This window comes from Typopeltis vanoorti, chromosome 20 (genome assembly GCF_054136105.1).
Source record: "Typopeltis vanoorti isolate ZY-2024b chromosome 20, IOZ_Tvanoo_1.0, whole genome shotgun sequence".
Classification (NCBI taxonomy): domain Eukaryota; kingdom Metazoa; phylum Arthropoda; class Arachnida; order Uropygi; family Thelyphonidae; genus Typopeltis; species Typopeltis vanoorti.
In genome coordinates this window covers 4,711,796-4,734,811 of record NC_143568.1, presented here as the reverse complement: position 1 = coordinate 4,734,811, position 23,016 = coordinate 4,711,796, and the positions used below count along the sequence as shown (strand labels likewise).

General features: G+C 34.6%; 2 protein-coding genes across 2 annotated transcripts in view; one reads left to right on the top strand and one right to left on the bottom strand.

The window, feature by feature from the left end:
• LOC150095203 (putative ATP-dependent RNA helicase DDX43) overlaps positions 1-11,798 on the top strand; it is a 282,514-nt gene extending 270,716 nt beyond the window's left edge. Inside the window, exon 20 of the mRNA XM_090409697.1 lies at positions 10,073-11,798. Within this exon, the coding sequence (XP_090265823.1) occupies positions 10,073-10,237 (165 nt within the window). The 3' untranslated portion in view covers positions 10,238-11,798. The remainder of the gene's footprint in view (positions 1-10,072) is intronic.
• Positions 11,799-14,620: 2,822 nt separating this feature from the next.
• Positions 14,621-23,016, bottom strand: part of HBS1 (translation elongation factor EF-1alpha (GTPase) HBS1) — a 400,441-nt gene continuing 392,045 nt past the window's right edge. The window contains exon 17 of the mRNA XM_090410159.1: positions 14,621-14,808. Within this exon, the coding sequence (XP_090266285.1) occupies positions 14,800-14,808 (9 nt within the window). The 3' untranslated portion in view covers positions 14,621-14,799. The remainder of the gene's footprint in view (positions 14,809-23,016) is intronic.

Sequence of the window (23,016 nt, the reverse complement as noted above, 5' to 3'; positions counted from 1 at the left end):
ATTTTCTTGCCCAAGTCCTCCTGTGACTTTTGTTTAGCTAGTTTTACACAGTGTTTAGCATTCTTGCATTTATCTCTGTATTCTCTAAGAGCACAAGCTGACTTGTGTATTTTAGTCTATAGTTCACATCTGAGAGCTGGTCAACTTTTTTTCTCTTTAAAACTTTCTTACATGTCATATTGAAAAGAATGACATCAATTTTATCCTGCTCAAGACTAAATAGTGATCACTTCCAATTTCAAATCTTCTGTACATTGTGGTGTCCTGCACCAGGGAGAAAACATCACTATCAACAATAACATAGTCAATGAGACTTTTCTTATTCCTTGCCTCTTCTCTCCATCTGAATTTGTGCACATATTTATGTTGGAACATGGTGTGAGTAATAACCAGTCCATGTCCTGAGCAGAAATCCAACAGATATTATTATTATTAGCTTTGCTCTTTTCTCCAAATTTTCCCAAATTATTTTTGTATGTCTAACAATCATTTCCTACTCTGCTATTTAGATCCGCAACAAGGACCAACTTTTCCTTTTTCTTTGTGTCAGTTGCTTCCTCTAAAGCCTCAAAAAATTCCTCCACTTCTACCTTAGTAGAACCTTCTGTGGGACCATAGGCACAAATAAGTCTCATTGTCCAGTTCTCCATTCTCATATTTGCACACATCACTCTACTCGAGACTGCCTGCCATTCAAGAAGATTAACCTCGTATTTAGTGTTGAATACTATGGCTACTCCTTCTTTTCCTTGATTGTCATTGCCTGAATATAGCATTTTGTATTTATTGCTCAGTTCTCACCAGTTTTTGTCTTTTTTGTTTCAGTCACCCCTATTATGTCAATCTGGTACATCTTATTCCTCAGCTAGTTTCATTTCTTTGCCATTCAGGCTTCTTATGTTGATAGTACTGATCTTTAACTCTGATGTTGGGTTGGGGTGTGTTTTCAGATTTGTTGCAGTAGCTGACTTTTCTCTGTTTGCCCTGGTTTCCTGGCGAAAACAATGGGGGCCTTGTTTAACCAGGTGATGCCCTAGCTGGCATGAAATTTTGTCATGTTGTACCATCATTTTGTATTTTGGTTTAAGCCAATAAGAATACAATTTTGTTGGCTAAATCATACCAAATTGCCAGCACATCCTCGTTCGTTCAGTATCCAGGTAGATACCCAACAGGGTGCACCATGAGAAGGTGAGGATTGGACATTAGATCAGAAGTCCTGGTTGGTTCTCCACATTCCTTTAAAGGCTATGTGGAGAACCAACCTCTCTCAGTTATATAGCTTTGACCCTTAAGCACCCCCCCCCCCCCATGGTTGATTTTAAAATGTTAATTTGATGTCGTATAATATCAAATGTAACCTTGTACATAATGTGTATTACAACTCTATATGACAGTACTTACAGTAGCATAGAAACCAATTAAATGTGTATTTTGGTACATTTTCTAAACTTATACATTTAATTATTATAAAATATTCAATTTATAGCTAGCCAAGGATTAAAACAAAAAGAGAAATATAGTCATGCCTGGAGATCTGAGTATTATCATAAATTGAGGGGAAATAAATTAGATATTTCTTATAAAAAAAAATAAAAATAAAACAGGACTGTGTTCTGGTAGCATTGAAGTTCACTAGATTGCCATCATCTCACTGATGCTTTGAGCACTGCAAAGTTTATCAAATGAAGAAAAAGAATAAACTGCACTATCACCAGTACTATTATGGGTAAGATTTAAGGTTAGTGATTATTAACTTCAAATCCTATCCATAAAGTCATTAATCTATAGAGAGAAGAGCAGTAGCACAGAGTACTAACAGAGTATAGGAAACCTTGCGACATGACACATAATTGATTCTTTGCACAGGGTGGAAAGCAGCCATAACATGGTAGCTTGGTAAATATGTATGTAGACTTTTATGTGCCAGGCCTGATAGAATGTCCTAAATTCAAGTGAAACTATACTTTTTTTTCCCCGCCCTAATCAGTATAGTTTGGAACATATGGCTTGTGCCCAATTGGTAATATTGGCTAGATCTACTTTTGTGTGACAATGAAGGAACATAGATTGATAATCACTGTTTAATTGGTGGACCTCCATCTAATTGAAAAGTTACTAATTGATGACTTTATGTATTATTTTTGTTTGCTGTCTGTGTTTCGAATTGATACTTGCTTCCATAGATGCTAAACAAATATGAAAATTGTCGATGCAGTATGAGATGAATCATAATTTTGGAGGATGTTTTCAGCACAACTGGGGTGGGGGGGGGGTAAAGGAGCAGAAGACTTGTTGGTATCCAAGACCAAGCATTCTTCTGATCATTTTGGCAAATGATCAAAAGACATATGCAATGAGCTCTTTTGTGGTGGAAAAATGATTTGCCTTGGTCAACTCACAAGAGTTTGGGGGGGGGGGGGGGATTATCCCAGGAGAGCAGCTTTCATTGATGTTATAATGGCACCAGTTCTTGGTGTGAGAGAAAAAAATTCCTCAGATTTGCCTTGGTTAGAGAAACCAAGTGAAAACATGTAAGAAAGGTGTTGGATGATTTTAATACTCATCTGCTTCTTTTAGTTCTACAGCTGCAAATAGTAGCTAAAACCCTAACTTGACAAAATTTATCTGCCATTATAGTAGTGTCGTGACATTGTTCTCTTCATGTTCGAATCCGCCATCTTGTTATAAGTCACTATCATAAAATTAAACACAACTAATTGTAAATTGATCACCAATCCAAGGGTAGAGAAATTTCTATTATACTGCGCCACTCTATCCTTAGATAAGTCTATACAAAATAGCAGGGTCAATTCAAAGTTAGTTAGCAGTCTCCTCATTCATTCTGGCCGAAGTATTTGTTTTTCCACTTGGGTTTCCCGCAAAATTCGAATTTTTGTGAACGGTGCAATAAAAAGGAATTCAGGCAAACACAATAATTAGATAAACAAAATGAAACATTTAATATAAGCTATATGACACATACATAAATTCTACCTCCAATTTTAAACAATAGAATTAAGTTAAACATTAGGTCAAGTCAATTACATTAGTTCAATTTTCCAAACCTTCACATAACTTTCTCAGTTTCGGAGTCACAAAGTTCCTACACTTAATTAAACATAATAGAATTTCCTATCTAACCAGTTTCCACACATCTTTCAGCCATGCTATAAGCTTAAAAACATCGCAGGCACTAATAGCTGTAAATATCTCTCAAGCAATTCTTATCTTCGATTCTCAATTTCGAAGAATTTCCACAGTTAAAGTTAGGTTAAACGTAGCATAATTAACACTTAATTCTTTATGCATTGAAATAATTCAATATGATAGTCCTTACCAGAAATAGTTCCTAGTACATCTATTATGTTGTGAGTATACTTCCAAAGTATATTTATTTCACTTAAGAACACATCCATAAGACTTATCCACAGTTATAACTAAAACACTATTGATCGCGCTTCACATCTCTAGACATCAACTGTAGGTTACTTTAATTATCCTTGTTATCAATCATTAACCAATCAAACACTGCGCAGTTCTCCTTAGGGCAATTTAGAATTAAGTCGCAATTCTAGATTAGCTGGGTTTATTCAGAATTCTTCATTGAACGTCCAGCTTTTTATATTATCCGATCACGGCATTAATTTCTTTTTTTTTATTACTACTGCAGACTTCACCTTCAGCTGACTATAAGATTCACTTCGTCTTTGCTCGCTTATAAATATTATCCCTTTTAACTTCTGCCCTTGAGAACCTTTCATTTACTTCCACTTCTCTAGTTTATAACCCTTGCTTCCTTCACTTCCAAAATTTCCGTCTCTACTCCTCTCTCTACTTGTTACCTTATATTTATTTTTCTTTATTATTCTTTTTCCAGCTCACGCTCTGTTCCACTCGCGCTCGTTTACTTCGTGCGTTTCCATGACAACAAATAAACGTAAACATTTTCGTTAATGTTACATAAGGCTATACCACTACATTGAGTTAATAAAAACACAATAAATAGAATATTAGAGCTACTTAATCAACTCTTTCATTTCGTACACAGATAACTATAATAATATTCATGTTACAATATATATATAAATTATACACATATTATTGTTTAGTAATTTAATAGCTGATTAAATTCAGAATAAATACTTAAATAATAATTCTTAAATAAGGAGTAATAAAATAACTTTTATACAAGTCATGATTAATATATAATAAGCAATGTTAAATGTGAATGAAAAAAACAAAATACACAACATAGTTTCATTCACAGTTTAACAGTAGTCCTGTTCATTGCATTCTTGCTGCTGAATAAGCTGCACCTATGCCTGTAATCCAGTTTCTACACTCTTTTCAATTTGGACTTCATCTTTTTGAGAGTGTTGATGAATTTGAAAATCAAAGGGTAACCCCATCTGCCATTGATTGGTAGCTGGAGTTACCCTATTAGGTTTCTGGAGAAAATCTCATCCTTCCTATTACACATTATGGAAGAATGACATGGCTAGCCTGTGGTTTTCTTGCGAGCACTGGAAAAAATAAGTTAATAGCAATAGGACATTATTGTTATTTTCCAAGGACTTCATTTTCAAGAGCTTCTTGAAAGTCATTGTCTCTCAAAGGAACATGCAGGTGTAATTTTCATGTGAACTCCAGAGTACTACTGTCATTCCTGTACTTTTTTTCCAGACCAATTCATGATGAATTAGAAACATCCATTATAGCCATTGAGAATTCTCCTGAATTGCTGACAGAGCTGGACTCTGGCAGTCTCTCTTAGCATTTCTCTGCATATTCTACTCTACAACTACCAGGGAGTATAACTTACAACAGTATGTTCTTGACTAACAGGTGGAAAGACCTAACGGAGTCAGTATTCTGCGAAGTGGTATCAAAAAGTTTCTAGACTAGCTCTGTTTATGAGAAATTACTTTATTTATCTACGTTTACACACTGTTCCCTTGCATATCAATACAATGTTCTTGCCACTTCTGGAATGTGTCCTGGAAGTCTTCTTTTCGAAGCATATCAAGCACCTTCTGCGATTCGCGCTGGATCTCCGCAATGGTGACAAAACAGTGACCTTTGAGCTGAATCTTCGGGAAGAGGGCAAAGTCTACAGGAGCCAAATCTGGCGAGTAGGGTGGGTGTGGAAGTGAGATAGACTATTTCACCTTCACGTGAGAAGTCCAAAGGTTCTTTTCATCCCAGATTAGTTCGAATTGAGGTATTTCCAAGCAAATGGCAACATCATCGCTACTGTACCACTGGCCGAACTACAGGGACTGTGTCATGTGATAGAAACCTGAAATTCCGGGGACACATTGCGAAGGTGGTGAAGGTAACAGAGGATTGCTGCAATAATGAGAAGGACGCCGACCTGCAGAGATAAGAGTTATCATTCCATTGTATAAGACCCTGATCAGACCACACTTAGACTATTGTTGTCAGATTTGGTCCCCAGGATTTGAAGGAGATAAATTAACTGTGGAAAGGGTACAGAAGCAAATAACAAAGATGGGTTCAGCTGACTTCCTAACCTTAATTGTTTCGTCATGATTCTAAAAAAACAACACGAATAGATATTACATGGATTACAAGAGTGAGAATGTGATGGTAGGCAGAATGGGTGAGTGACCTGCTGCTGCACACTGAAGTAAGGTGGTTGTCTCAAGGAAAAGCTTTGACACGTTTGATGGAACTGCGTGCAGAGGTAGCAGCATTTTTGATGGACAATAACGCTCTATTGGCGACAGTTTTAAATGATGAAGACTGGGTGTGCAAACTGGCGTATTTGGCCGGCATTTTTAGCAAAATGAATGAAATGAATCTGTATTGCCATAAACTTGCCAAATCACATCAAATGTCTCTGTGGCAGATTTGCCCAGTTTCATGCAGAATTTCACGTTTGCTCTTTGTTCTAACTTGCTGTCCATGATGAAATTGCAGATGTGGTAACGCAGGTGGTCAGAATAGCATCAGTTGCACAGCTCCCGATGTACACAGGACGATGTCTTTTGGCACACTGACTTATGAAGGTTAGGTGCTCCCTGTGACTGTGCGTGCAGCCTTGTGCTGCCATCTGTTGGCATGTTACAAACCTAGTCTCAACTTTTTGATACCACCTCGTATATAGCAAAATTTTACATAATCTCTAATTTGCAAACTCCAATGCAGGGTTATACAGCCCAAATCTGCTGACTGCAGAACACGATTTGTTTTTCCAACAAAAAAAGTTTGTTGTTGTTTTTAGAAACAAAAAAAATGCTGCATTGAATATAAATAAACATTTACAAATGATTAGATTCATGTTTTCATTATCAATATTATTCATGTAACTGTCTTTCCTAATATATTCACGACAGTGGATGTAAGCAAAATAATTCCCATGCTTTATACTCACTGTGATGTTTCTGAGATTAGACTGCAGAAATGAAATGCAACTTTTTTGAAATATGTTGGCCTGATGTTTATTTTAAGAAAATATTTTGTGCTTGGCTAACGGCTTAGCAGTCTGCTTTCAGGGAGAATATAATATTTTCAAAGAGAATATAATAATAGCTAGGATATTCAGTGCAAAGGTATGATAAATTACCTACAGATTAAGTAACTACATAAATCTGTGAATAAAACATTGATTGTTGCTGTATTAAAGTGGCTTGATTCTTAATACTGATGTTATAGACATGAACTGTACACATGTAAATTACATAAGGAAAATAAGGAATTTAATATAAACAACTGATATTTTGTGATGAGTATCTCACCACATCATCAGAGTGAATACATGTTGTCTTATATATATAAAAGAACCAAGAGAATTTACATTTTTTAAATAAGACATTTCTGAATGTATTTCAAAAGTTTTTAAAAATTATTAATTCCACACAACCTCCAAGCCAATAAACAAGATTTCCTTGATCCTGCCTTCCACTAAAGATGAACCTCCTCACTTGACTCACCAGGAGTGTACCATAGTCCTTGTTCCTGCAGGATCATCGGATATTATACTGTAGACATCCAACAATCAGAATATTGTGGATTACTTCCATTTTCATCAAGGTGAAAAATCTAATCTTTGCAGAACACAAAGTTTCTGTTAGACACGGGATCCCATATGACAATGGAAAATTGCACGCAGTACTTTCCAATTTGACAGTTGAAAGAATGTTTTGTTGAAGCTCTTTGCAATCAATCCAATTATAATCAGAATGGTGGTGTAAAAGTTTTAAATTCTGGGAAAGGATTTGGAAAAGACCAAATGCTCACCAATAATCCAGCATTCAATTGAAATGTATGTCTGCAATGCTTAAAGAAAGTGTTTGTGATATATATTTATTATTTATAATCATTTTTGATGGGTTTATTTTTATGTAATTACATGTGTTTATATATTCCTCAGTTGAAATGTTTCTTGATCAACTAGTGGTTGGTTGTCCTTGGAGAAAATATTGTGTGTGAAGGAAACTGCTCTAAAGAACAGAGTAAATAAAATTGATGAAAGATGAAAAGTTGCTTCAATAGGTTTTGTGAGATAGTTCACTCAAAACAGATAAGAAGATTGATTCAGTCAGATTAGTATGTGGTATGAAGAATAAGAACTAGAAAAACAAGGTTGTTGGGATATTTGGAGTTATTGAAGTAACTAAGGCCACGAGGCCAGTGTATTATTGTCTTAATCGCATGTGCTCTTCTGGCAGGATTGTTTCTGTTTTGCAGCATGAAAGGAGGAGTGCATGAAAAGTAGTCATAGAGAAATTTCCTGGCAAATAAGTTTACATATGCTCTTAGATATAGAAAAGAGCACTAAGGCTCACGCCATTAGTGCAGTTACACTTTTTTGTCACGAGATAAATTCTCTCCAGCCACCTGCCTTCATGTTCAACATTCTTCATTCTCATGATCTGCATTTCATAGCCCACTAAATATACTGCTAGTTGCAGCATAGAAGTTACCACACTGTCTCCTTCAATTTCTTGGGTTTCTCAAGAAGCTTTTAATTTATTTGATGTTTTCTTTCCTTTGCAAACAACTATTTCATTTTCTCAGGTTTGGTTGTTATTTCCAGCTACATTCTTGACATATATGCACTTATTGAAGCAACTAAGACAATGAAACCAGTGTATTATGTCTTAATTGCATATGTTCATGCATTTAAAGTGAGGGAGCTAATAACAAGCACAATATTATTAGATAATAAGCCCAAACTTTTTTCTTAATAAATTTAAGAAAAAAAAAATGGAAGTGTTGATAATATTTTAAAATAAAGTAAGCCAACAGAGAATAACATCAGCAGGAATATACTAGAAAGAAATGCAGAAATTTTATTAGAATAAAATTAGACTGTTTATTATTAGCAGGGGATTTAAATGCCAGAATAGGAAACAGAAAATACAAAACAAACACAGGCAGATTTGGCGAAGGTATGTGTGATCAAAATGGACACAAACTATGCAACTTGATTCTCATGTTACTATAAATAAAAAAACAAGTTCATATGACAATGAACTTGGAGTATAAAGAAATACATCCTCTGGCTGACCACATAAATATATGGTCAGCCAGAGGATGTAAATCAATTATTCACAACATTATTGCAAATTTTAAATTTCATGAGTTAATCTGAGATGTAAGAGCATATCAAGGCTTTGAATTAAACTCTGATCATTGTGGTATCGACAGAAATTCGATGTAAATCAAAATGGCCAATAATAAAATAGAAGATGGCTATTAAAAAAATGCATTAATTTAAATACAGAAACCACATGAATCAAATGACAGAAGAGGAATGGAAAAATCTGAAACAAATTCTGACAAGAGCAGCAACAGAAAGCTTAGGAATAAAGAGTAAATGAAAAAAAAAAAAAAGACTATGGAATTGGAACCAAGAAATAGAACATATATATGCAAATATATCTGTGTATACACGTACATGCAAAATGAGAAGGAAGGAAAGAAATGCAGAGAGAGAGAGAAGATTTTGTAACAGAACTAAAAAAAAATATATCTAAGTCACAACCAAAATCCTCAGAATAATAAATTATTTGAACAAAAAAATAAAAATAAAAAATAAATAAAATAAAATAAATGCAATGGATTTAGAAAAGTAGATAACCTATTTCAAAATCTCTGGACCAATGATAATAAAGAACTAAAATTTTATAAAACAAAGAGTAACCTAACAGAAAATATTATTTCAGAGCTAATAAATAACATAAACAAAAGGAAAAACACTAGGAGAGAAAACATACATATGGGGGGGGGGTAGGCAAAAACATTTAATGAGACTCCTGAAATTCTTTAATAATGTCTGGATTTCTGGGTGAAAAAACAAAACAAAACAAAGCATTGGCTATTCTAATTTATAAAGAAAACAAGATGACTATAGAGGGAGTTAGTCCGCTATATGCGAGGTAGAAAATATATATATGTAAGCTTAACTTCAGTATTCACTACATCTGAAATTTGCGTACTTCACAGTTTAAATAGCGACAGGTAGCAGCTCTGGGACTGCTACAGTGCCACCTGTCGGTCAAATGTAACTATTCTGGCAATAAAATTTTTTGTTATTAAAAAAATTCCACGTCTTTCTGTGAAAACTGCATTATGCTACTGTCTATACTTTTCCAATTATTGAATTCTTATTTTTTGTGACTTTTGGATCACCCGATATATATATATAAGCAAAAAGAAATAGCTGAATGCTCTTAAAGAGGTAGTATGAGACTGTATAGCAATAAATGTTAGATTTTTTATTGAAGTTTACTTATACATTTTTCTAAAGCCAGCAAAGGTTGGTCGATTGGCAGAGCCTCTGCTACTAATGGCTCGCAAAAAGTTAAGCAGGTTTGAGCACAGTTAGTAGTTGAAGGGACAATCGTTCGATGGTGTTGGCACATTCTCCCTCGATGGATCTTTGGACTCCCTGGAGGTGTCACATAATAATAATAAAAAAAGGAAATATTTTGTGGTCACCCAATCCTTCCATGCATATTTAGCTATTAGCATTTATCATATTAAAACATTTTTCACGTGTAATATTCTGAATGATTTTGTTCTATGTTTGTAACTGTAGGAGGTGCCACGGGAACTATATGACATGGCAGAACGCTATGAGAATTGGAAAGCCAGAAAAGATGCCCAAGATGCTGAAGTGCGTGGAAACAGGCCTGGGAGAGGTGGTGGAAGAGGACGACGTGGAGGCAGAAATCAATTAGATTCCTATTTATTTTATAGCTAGATCAAGTAAGAAAACTATCACACTATGTTATCAATCTCAGCATGTTGCTTCTCATCACAGTGAAGAAGATTTAAATTCCTGGCTTCGACCATACTTCAGGAGTAAGGTTAGACGCAGTTTATGCTTGCCAGAAATTTTGTGAAAACTAGTATAAAAGTCTAAAAACAGGTCACATAATTTAAACCAGTGCACTAAACTAGTGTTGGATGTTTTTGCATTGGAGATGCATTTATTCCCTCATTTGTTCATTATTGTACACATACAGACCATTACTCATTTCATCATTATTTAATAAAATGAACTAAACTCAGCATTTTTTTATGTATCATCTTATTTAAAATGCATATTCTAATAACTATAAATGGAAACATCAGTTATTAGGAGGTCATATTTATTTTTCCTTTACAAACAATGTATAGCTCACTAACTTCTGTGACTCAATAAAAATAGTATTTATGTTTTAAGATGTTGATGCAGACAAACTCATGCATAATGTCATCCTAAAGAATCGGCAAAACCAACAATGCAGATGAATATAAATACTTTGTCCAAAGTGAATTTTTATGTGCTATGCTAAAAACAAAGTAGAAATTTTGTTTCTGATATTGCTATTATAGAGCTCTGTCAAAGCTTGGTTTATACTTTTTAGATTTTAATGATTTTTTGCCAACCTTGCTACTGTCTTATTTCAATTCTCTTCTTTGCAATCATTTTTGATAAACCTATCATGTTTATGAGCTGTCAGATTTGACAGATTCAGATAATATTTGTCGAGATACTACAGTTGTAAATCTTGTTCTGAGTTTATTATTGCGCTTTTTCCTGCACTATTTACATATAATTTATAAAGAATAATTTTAATATCGAAATAAGATTTATGGTATTTGTAATATAGCAATTATATCAGATATTTGAAGTTTAATTGCATTTATAATGCCTTGTGATCAAACAATTGTAAATAATGGATTTTTGGTAAAAATAGGCCACTTTGAACTAGAGCATATTATATATCTTATTAAATAAACAATTCTTGCCAACATGTAAATGTCACTAATATCCAACTACTTGTTTTGTTCCTTTGTTTCTCTTTCTGAGCATTTTTTTTAATCCCAGCAAAAATGCTGGTTATATGGAAATCTGTATATTAAATATTAATTGTATAAAGCATTGATCTACCAACAATTCTATGAATATTGTAGCATTATGTGAGCTGAAGATGTTAATGTAAACTTATGACATTCTGCATGTATCCACATCCATAGTAATACTTGGAAATAGATCCAATAAAATAGTAAACAGCTATTCTTTTTCTCAGGTTGTGCTGTGTATAATGCATAGGAATGACAGTGTTTTCATCAGAATGAAAAAAAATAGTTTTATACTGTACAAAGGTTATTTCTTTCTTAATATTAATTTATGTTCTGTAGTGATGTACATTTAGTGTTCTTTTGATACATAACATATTTCACACAGTTTTTATATGTAAATCTGAGAGCCCAACTTAAGACACAATCCTAAAAAGTTGTAATATAATAATAAATAAATTTCAACTTTTATTAAATTGTCTATTATGCATTTATTACTTTGTAAATATTCATGAAGCAGCAAGTAGATTTTAGACAGCTGATGTCTTAAAAACAAATTATTAGCCACCAATTTTTAAGTTCTCATAGCTCAGTCAGTTTTGATTATGCCCTTTGTTTAAAAAGATGAGTTGGAATGCCATCTTGGATGCTAAGAACTGTTATCAGAGGCTTTTCAAATGAAGGTAAGTTATATCATCTCATACAGAAGTGGCAGTTTGAAACCAAATGAATGCTCTATCAGAACATTAATGTGGTTTCAAATTAATTAGGTTTTAAAAAGGCTATGATAGGCCATTAGCTTCACATGTAGGAAAAAATAGTAATGAGTTCTTCGGTTCTGCAGTGCATATTAGGTTGAAAATCTGATTTCCAGGTATACTGTTGACAGAAGAGATAATCGAAGTAAAAGTTTGTAATACAGTAGATTCTGGGTAATTGGGATAAGTCTGGAACAATTAAAAAAAAAAAACAGGAATATGACCTCTACCATGTGGAGTGTTAGAAAAATTATGTAAACTTTGTTTAAAAATTTAGAGCTGACAAAACAGGATTGTTCTGTTGTGCCACATTAGATGTTTGAATCATGTAATAGTGTTATGTTGTTCAAATATGTCAGGAACTGATGCTTTAAAGGGATTAGAAGGGAGAGTTTAGTATAATATGAACAAAAATCAAAAATTTTACTGAGGTCAGTGCAAAAGTTTATCTTTTACAAGAATTAGAATTACAAGAATACAAGAACTTTTACTGGATTATGACTATTTTATGCAGGAAGGCAGAAGTATATCTGCACTGATTTTGTTTGATTGCAAGTAATAAAAATCATTAACTGCTAATAAATGAAATTTTTATTGCAAATGTTTATGGCCTATAGTTGGTGAGAAATAAGACCATTCAATATGGTTCTAAGCATTCAATCATTGATGAGCCAGACAGAAACCAATATCTGGCCACAACACGTGAAAACCAAAGATGCTAGAAAATGTTACTGGGTTATGACTATTTTATGCAGGAAGGCAGAGGTATACCTGCACTGATTTTGTTTGATTGCACGTAATAAAAAATCATTAAGTGCTAATAAATGAAATTTTTATTGCAAATGTTTCTTTAATTAAAGCCAATTGTTTATAAATCAGTAATACATTCAAGAAAAAAAAATATTTTGTCATGTACATATACCTTTTAACCTCTTGACATGCAACTTTGTTTACATGGGCCAAATTATAACATTCCTGGTGTGGGGCAATTAACCAGAATCCACTGTGTGTGTAATATATATATATATATAATCTAATCAGTGGCATGGTGTGGCTTATGTAACCCCTGCTACAAAATTCACATCAACTTGACCATATGATCATTTTTATTGATGTATGAAAGTTTTAAGAGTGCATATCACATCAGTGCTCACCTTAATTGGTCCAATGCAATTAGGGGAGTTTTAACTGGAATAAATGCAACAATATATTGGTGATATTTCTTGGGTGCTGCTTAAACAAGCATATCTTCTGAATTGAGCAGCACCAAAGAAATATCCAGAGCAACTCGTAGCAGCATCTGTTGAATCACACACAGCCTTAAGCTATACGAGGTTTTGTAACAGGATCTCCTCAGTATAGATGAGGACATTTGCTCTGAAAGATGAGTGTGTGCACGACATGCTCCTATATAGGGATGGATGGTGATCTTGTCCAACCAAGAATCTTTACTAGGAATCCAAATTTCTACATTTATTACCTTCTCCATCCAACTGGTTGGCAAAGTTCAACAGGTTTGACTTTCCACTGTAGTACAGCTGTTTAGGTTAGGTAGTGGATAAGTTTCACTGCCAACTGTGAGATCACCGTGTTTATTAGAGCTGTGAAGCAACTTTGAGGGGGGGGGGGGATTGTTTGATTATCAGAGCAGACTGCCTGGATTATGTGAACATTTTCTGGAGAGGATAACTGTCAGAACCACCTTATTTTAAAGAACTGTAAGCACGTACTATGTTGTATTATAGTGCATTCTACTTATTAAAACAATGAATAACATCCTCATTTTCAACTTGGATTCTTCTCTTTTTTTTTTTTTTTTTTGTGCAACACAGTGTCCAGATAAGTATTTCCATTATATTCAGGAGTCGCTCTTCATTGATAAATATACAGAAAGACCTCTTGGTCACATATATAGATGTAGAAAATGACTTTTTCCTTGCACATCCATGTGTCATATGTGAGCATCATTAGATCATTCTTCAATGATTCTAAGCACAAAATATACTTTGTGAAATTGTGTGTTACCCATGCACTTGATATGCTATGAGAGGAATTAGAGGGAAAGTCTAAATTTTGGGGTGATGGTATGGTCCTGTTTTGGCCTGGGACCTCCAAGAGATCTCTGATTCTAGATAATGCAATGCTTCCTCCAGGTTGTGTATTTATTTAATTCATATAAGAACATTAAAATAATATATGCAACACATTATTGTACTAGAGCCTGAACTCCCTCTTATCCAGGGAAAGAGATATTCCTCTCTCAAGGAAAATGTTCACAAAGTTTTTAACACCCCTTGTTCCTAGCCACTAATTAAATATTAAATTGAAAATGGGGGGGGGGGGGGTGTAAATCTACTAAGTTAGTCATATTCTTGTAACCATACCCTTGACTTGGTACATTACCTGCTCAAAAAGTCCATGGTAGTATCAATGATACAGACTTAGCAATGCTGTTCAGGTTAAGATACATGAGTCGGATTCTGTTGATCAATGGACTTTGTCATCATTACAAATCTTAAAAATTTGCAAAGGAACAAAAATCTATTATTATGCACTGCTTTATTCTTTTTAATACAGCAGACCAAGTAGACTGCAGAGAAATAATGACTTTTTAATAAAAGTTGCACCCAGTGTTTTTTCTTTTTTCATCTGAATATATCTTCAAAGGTTGATGGGATTAATCCAGACAAAAAAGGATGCCTACCAGTTGTCTTTTCTTTCACAGGATCTGAAATATACAAATGTGAAAGTTATATTTCTATAAAAAAAAAACAAAAAATTATTGAATATTGCATTCTCATCAGTGGCATTGCGTACTACAAAATTCACATCAGTTTGCATTTAATACAGTTCAAGTATTACACTTATTTTTGGCTATTTAATAACTGTTTCCTTATATATACAAATAGAGTAAAATACATTTCGGATAGTTTTCTTAGTTTATAATAAGTTACTGGTTTTAGTGATAAAGTAAGTTAGTTTGTGTATTTATGTGTAACCAAGGGCCGTAGCCATACTGGTTACTAGAAAATTGAATTAGTTCGAAACAATCACTGCGAGTCCAGTGACCGTATCTATGAGGGCTAACCTTACATGGTAATATGTTAGTCTCCTAAGTGAATGAACTAGTTAGTATATTGGTACCTTAATTGGATACGGTATGCGAGTTATAATCTCTTATACTATATGTTTAAAGTAATTGTTAACATTATTTAGTCCCATGAGCTAGTCTCAATCTTTTTCTGAATGCATAAGCTGAGGTAATAGATTTGATTTCATTTGGGAGCTTATTGTAACTGCTTGTCGCTAGGTATTCGAAGGATTTATGAAAAATTTCTTTGTTTCCGTTGGGTACTACCAGCATGTTCCGGCTGCAGCTTAACTTGTAGTCTACATCATATACCAAGAAACTTTCAGTGTTCTTTTTTACGTACAATAGACAACCATAGAGATATAGTTTCTGTAGTGGTAGAATATTGCGCATGACAAACAGATCGTTAGTTGCATGTGCAAAGTTAGTAGTGGTTATGGCTCTAATTATTCTGTTTTGTATTCTTATTAATGGAAGCAGATTGTTGTAATAATCTCCACCCCAACAGGTGATGCCATATTGCAGTGAAGAATTTACCCAGGAATAGTATAAGCATCTTAAGAATGCTGCATTTACAAATTTTTTAACATAATATATTCTATTATTTATAAACCTATAAAAAAAAAATACTTGATTGATTTTTTTTGTATTTAAGCTACAGTTACAATTTAGGATGTCACTACATTTCCTTTCATGCCATTTTATGGTTATATTGTGGTCTAGCTTTTCTGTTAACGTGAAGTACATATATCTCGTTTTATCGGTATTAATGTTAAGTCCATTATTGCTAAACCATTTACATATCAGTATTAATCCGATTTTTTAGATCTTCAAGGGTTGTTTCGGTGTATATTAATGTCGCTGGTGAAGGATATTTTGCCAAAAAGTTTGTATTTACATAAATCATTAACATATATTAAAAATAGGATGGGTCCTAGTACAGACCCTTGCAGGACTCCGTATTTTATTATTTTTGTTGTGCTATAGCTGGTATACTGTTTTCTATTATTCAGATAGGATCTGAACCAGTCATTAGTAATTCCTCTAAAATACTGTATGACTGCATTTTTCTTTTTTTATCGATGTATGAAAATTTTAAGTGTGCATAGCACTCATCTTAATTGGTTCAATGTAATTAACTGTAGGATAACTTTGAATACTTTATTAAGTGTAACCAAATCTCATAGATAGAAAACATTGAATGAGAATGCTATTGGTTCAATGTAATTAACTGTAGGATAACTTTGAATACTTTATCAATTAATTGTAACCAAATCTCATAGAAAACATTGAATGAGAATGCTATATTTGGTTCGTATGTCTGAATTACTCAAAGGTGTACATTTCAAAGAGTATGATGAGGCTTACATGTGACTGCATTCATACAATCCGCAGTAGCTCTGGCAGAAAACTTGACATTCAATAGATTGTCACAGGCAAAAAAAAAGCTATAGACAAGTAATTTTTTATAAATTTATATCAGTGGATTAAACATAACTTCGCACACAAAACAGCAACTCATTACAAATGACATTTAATTGGATTGTTGACACAATAACCAATCTCAGCCACTGATGTCTGGGTGCTGTTCTCTCTGCACGGTTTGAAACCACTGGAATGCTAAGATTTAGACCCTACTGTAAGTCGGCTCAAAAGTGTCATTTTTGTGACAGCACACCCAGGCTACTAACATGAATGTAATGCAATGTTTACATATCGAAAGTGTCCTCGTCACGAAGCACTAATATATATGGTGTTAAGAATCAAGTGAAGCCAGAAAACAATTAGATGAGTCTTTAAAAGGAATAAATGCAAAAATATTATTTCGGGCACCTCCAAAGAGTCAACAGACTCATCGAAGGAGACCCTAACATCATTTCAAGAACAACTATTCGACATTCACACAGTATCTATCATACCTCCCACAACAGACTGGCAGCTTATTCCACTTATTCACCACTCTCTCCAAGTAAAAAACCTAGCTCTAACACCCCTGCTAACCACATTCTTGCCCAGCTTCCATGGATGGCCCTTAGTCCTCCCACTACCATGCTTATTCTCAAAAATATCTTCTGGATTAATCTTAAAGAAACCCTTCAGTAATTTGAATGTCATAATCATATCACCCCTTTCCTGCCTATCAAACAATTTTTGCAACCTACAAATCTTCAGCCTGTTCTCATAAGGTTCATTCTATAGAGCTGCTATCATTGTGGTCACTCTTCTCTGGATCCTCCCCATCAAGAAAAAACCCTGCTGCCCATATCTGGGCACAGTAGTCCAGATGGGGTCTTGATAAGACCCCATCTGGACTACTTTATACAGAGGAACAATAACTTGCTTGTCTCTGCTCGTCAAAGTATTTTTCAGCAACCAAGTGATTTGATGAGCTGATTTAGCCACTTTTGTGATGTGACCCCCTAAACTTTAACTCCCTATCCAACAACACTCCCAAATCCCGCCTCATCAATCTCCTGGAGTACGGTTCCACCAATATGATATACTGCTGCTAATCTTTTCACCCCAAAATGCATAACCTTACACTTTGCCACATTAAATTGACATCCATTTTTCTTAGCCCAGTCCTCCAAATATTGCTATTCCATGGGAACTGCACACTCTGAATACGTGCCTCTGATTCTCATAACATATTAGGAGCATTTATTCTAAACAAATTATTCTGGGCTTCAAAAAGAACAAGTCTTTAATGTACAGTCAGCCTTAATCTAGACCATAGGTTCCCAACGTGGGTGGTGAAGCCTTCTGGGGGGGGGGGGGGGGTATAGTGGGATCAGAAGCATTTGGGAGCATTCAGGCAACTGTAGCTCTTTATAGAAGAAATTAATATATATTTAAAAATTAATTTCGTGATTTTACAATTAGATAATCATTTAAAATTTAAATATTGCATTTTAATTCATCTTATGCCCGTGTTACACAATCCATTTTTTTTATCAATTTTCTATTTCAATTATTTAAACATTTGAAAATTTACCATGTCAGATAGAAATAAATGTCAATGAGAAAATAGAGTGTGTATAATAGGTTATGTTTACAGTAGCAAATATATTCGTTATATTTGCTACTTATATTTCATTTCAAAATATATAAAACCACTTTTCTAATTGATTTGCACAAAAATAAACCCAATTTTAGTAAGCACTAACTTATAATATTGCTAACTAGGAAAAAACAATCATCATCAAATTCCTGCCATGTACTTGTCAAGATTCCAACATTACCAGATCTTATATATCTATTGTCTAAGGCACTTTATACCGTATCAATCCACCTATATCTTGGTCTTCCTCTGGGTCGTTTTTGCTGCCAACCTGGCAGAGAACACCCGTTTTGCTAATCTTTCTTCACCCATTGCGTTTAAGTGACCATACCACCTGGGATTAGATCTGCTAACACATTCCTGGATGCTGACAATGTCAAGTTCTTTCTTAATATCCTCGTTTTTAATATGATATTACCATTGATGCCATCTGTTCATGCCTATAATCTTTCTCAGGACTCTCATATCTGCAGTCTTTGGTCAAGTGTTTTACCCAGCTCTCAATCCATAAGTTAAAACTGGTTTGAACACTGTCTTGTATACAGCTAATTTAGTGTTCCGACTAATTTCTCTCTTATTCCATATGAATTTATTCAATTGACTTCCCACCATACCAGCTTTACTGATTCTGTTGTCTATTTCCATATTTAATTTACCATCTTCACTAAAAAGTGTGCCTAAGTAGCTGAAATGTTTTACTTGTTCCACAGGTTCTCCATTCACAACACAGTTGACATTTTCAATGATTCTGCCTATTTTCATTGTCTTTGTCTTTTTTATTGCTGACCTTCACACCATATCCATTACAACAGTTATTCAATTTAGTCAGAGAATCTTGCAGACCTGTAGTGGATTTATTTAGAAGTATAACATAGTCTGCATAAAGCAAAGAGCTGACTTTAACATCTCCAATTTTGATATCATGTTTAATACCACTTTCCTTCATAATGCGATCCATATAGATAATGAATGAATAACAGTGGGGATAATGTACATCCCACACCAGATTTAACATTAAACCATCTTCCTGTACTTCAATTCTAAACTGCTGACTTACAACTCAAATAAAGACTAAGTATTACTCGATATAATGTCCCATTGACACCATATAACTGTAGCATATTAAATAGCTTCTCTCTTGGCATCTTGTCATGTGCCTTTTCCAAATCGACAAAACTTAAATACAGATCTTTGTTATATTCCCATGATTTCTCCACTATTTGTCGTAAAATGAAGATCTGATCCTGACGGACTCTATTTGACCTGAATCCAGCTTGTTCTTCACCAAGCGTTTCTCAAGTATACTTGCATATATCTTACCAGGAACACTCAGTAGGGATATACCTCTGTAATTCTCACATTCAGTTTTATTTTCCTTTTTATATATGGGTACTATGAGAACTCTACTCAAGTCCCTCTGTCCAGGCATTCTGAACTATGCAGTGCAGCCACTGTAAGACTTATACCACACCATATTTCAGCATTTCTGGTCGAATATCATCTACTCCTGCTGCCTCTCCACATTTCAAGCCTTTGATGGCTTTTTCTACTTCAAGTATGGATATGTATTACTGACTGCATGCCTGATCAGTGTTTTTTTACCACTGTGATATCACTGCTTGTTTCATTTAGCAATTTTTCGAAGTAATTACTCCATACTTCAAGGATATCTTTGTCTCCCGTTTTCATTTCACCTTTATCATCTCTAACTCCTTTTACAGCACTCTTTCCTCCATTTCTAAGCTTCTTCAACAACCTCCAGAATATTTTCCACCTTCTTGCCAAAGTCCTCCCATGACTTTTGTTCAGCTAGTTTTATACAGTGTTTAGATTTCTTACATTCGTCTCTGTATTCTCTAAGAGTACAAGCTGACTTATTTGCCAGGAACTTTTGATATGCTTTCTTCTTTTCCTTCGCTGCCTCTTTAACTTCGTGTGTCCACCATGCAGTTCTAATTTTTCTATCCTTGCAGACAACTTCACCACATGCCTCTCTAGCTGAATCAATCAGGGTTTTCTTCAAGGCTTGCCACTGAATCTCCATGGTTTGGTTCCTGTTCTCAAACTCTTTCATTTTTCCTTCAATAATCATTGTGTATTTTAGTCTACAGTTCACATCTGAGAGCTGCTCAACTTTTATTCGCTTTAAAACTTTCTTACATGTCATTCTTTTCAATATGAAATTCAATTTTATCCTGCTCAAGACTAAATAGTGATCACTTCCAATTTCAAATCCTCTGTATACTCTGGTGTCGTGCACCAGGGAGAAAACATCACTATCAACAATAACATAGTCAATGAGACTTTTCTTAATCCTTGTCTCTTCTCTCCATGTGAATTTGTGCACATTTTTATGTTGGAACATGGTGTTAGTAATAACCAGTTCATGTCCTGAGCAGAAATCCAACAGGTATTTGCCATTATTATTAGCTTTCCTCTTTTCTCCAAATTTTCCGAAAACATTTTTGTATCTCTGACAATCACTTCCTATTCTGCTATTTAGATCTCCAACAAGGACCAACTTTTCCTTTTTCATTGTGTCAGTAGCTATCTCTAGAGCCTCAAAAAATTCCTCCACTTCTTCTTTAGTAGAACCTTCTGTGGGACCATAGGCACAAAGAAGTCTCAGTGTCCAGTTCGCCATTCTGATATTTGCCCAAATCACTCTACTTCACACTACCTGCCATTCAAGAAGATGAGCCTCGTATTTTGTGTTTAATACTATGGCTACTCCTTCTTTTCCTTGATTGTCATTGCCTGAATATAACATCTTGTATTTATTGCTCAGAAAGATCTTACCAGTTTTTGTCTTTTTTTGTTTCCGTCACCCCTATTATGTCGATCTGGTACTTATCTAATTCCTCCGCTAGTTCCATTTCTTTGCTATTCAGGCTTCTTATGTTGATAGTACCAATCTTTAACTCTAGTGATGTTGAATTGGGGTGTGTTTTCAGATTTGTTCTAGTAGCTGATTTTTCACTGTTCGCCCTGATTCCCCGGTGAAAACAACGGGGGCCTTTTTTAACCGGGCGAAGCCCCAGCCGGCATGAAATTTTGTCATGTTGTACCATCATTTTGTATTTTGGTTTAACCAAACAAAGCAAATATTATTCTAAACTTATTATACTGTTTTCTGTGGTTATGTTTTGTAGGTTTGTTGTTTATATCTTGTATAATTTTATTTATTAATTATTTAGACTGCTGTGGTCGAAAGAACAAAATGCGCTTGCGTGCAAAATAAAAAAATTGAATGCCGCATACAGGATATTTTAACTTCTATTTTTATATACTTAAAAAATTTATTCATTTTTTGCTATTGTAAAAATTGATCGTGCCATACAGGCTTAAGTGCATGCAGCAGAAAGAACTGACAGCTCAGTTGACCTGGCTTTTCAATGAAAATCTTGCTGCAGGAAAGGTACCCAAGGAATGGAAGGAAGATAAGATTGTACCATTGCATAAGGGTGGTAGCAGACTAGAAGAGTTAAATTATAGACCAATTTGTGCTTCATCAGTAGTTATTAAGATTTTGGAGAAATTAGTAAGGGACCATATACAGGGTGTTCGGGATAAATTTGACATATTTATAATTAATTATATTTTTCCGTAAGTTACATGTATTAACACACACTTCTCTTCATTTAAAAGTTTGGACCCTTCTTCATTCATATACAAGATGTCAGAAAGGATGGATAGCTGGAACCCACCTGAATCATGGAAGAGAATAACTTGTATCATGATGATTCGTGCCCGCCATCAAAATAAGGATATTACGACTGCTGCCCAATGCTCCCTGAATACAGTAAAAACAATCAGGCATGAACTAGAGACTTGCAATGGTGACTACGAGGATGTAGCAAGAAGAAAGATCCCTAGCAGACGATCTGATTGCGTTCGTACAGCAGAATTCCTCGCAAATCTGCAAGAACAGGTGTTGAAGAACCCTGGCATTGGAATTCGGGCTTTGTTCGTGGAGTTGCTAACTGTAGTCAAGCCCTGGATAACAAGGGTAGCCAATGGTAGGCCGTATGTATGGCAGCAGGATTCGGCCCCTTGCCACACCTCTGGGAAAAGTCAAAAATGGTTGTCTGAAAATTTCTACGACTTCACCAGTCCAAATGTTTGGCCTCCAAACTCCCCAGACCTTAACCCCATGGATTATTTTGTATGGGGCGCAGTTGAAAAAGACACCAATCGCACTTCCAGTAATACAAAAGCCCAGTTAATGGATAAAATTAAAACCGTTTTTGCGGCCCTTCCCAGGGAGACTGTAGCATCAGCTTGTTCGAGGTTCCGAAGCAGAATTGAAGCTGTGATCGATGCTAATGGTGGTTATTTTGAGTAAATCTTGTTGATAGTATTGTAATTAACTCTGCCTGTAATGTTTTTTTGTCAATTCATTAAATTTAATAGATACAAAGAAGATTTTCTTTTTCCTTACGAAACTGTCAAATTTATCCCGAACACCCTGTACAGTGTTGGGCAGATTAGGGTAATGTTATCTGTGAGACTCAACATGGATTTATTAAGGGGCACTCTTGCTTTAGTAATATGATTGCCTTTCATAATAAAGTGACAAGAGCAATTGATGAGGGAAAGGCATATTCTGCCACAGAATATGCCTTTTTGGATTTAGTAGTATGTTGGTCAACTATTAGGTAGGTAATTCACTCAATTCAGCATGTTTTGACAAGAATATGGGTGCTTGCAGTGACTTGTTCAAAGCACGAATACAATGGTATCGCAAACAAGTCAATACATGCAAGTCATGCTAGATTTCAAAT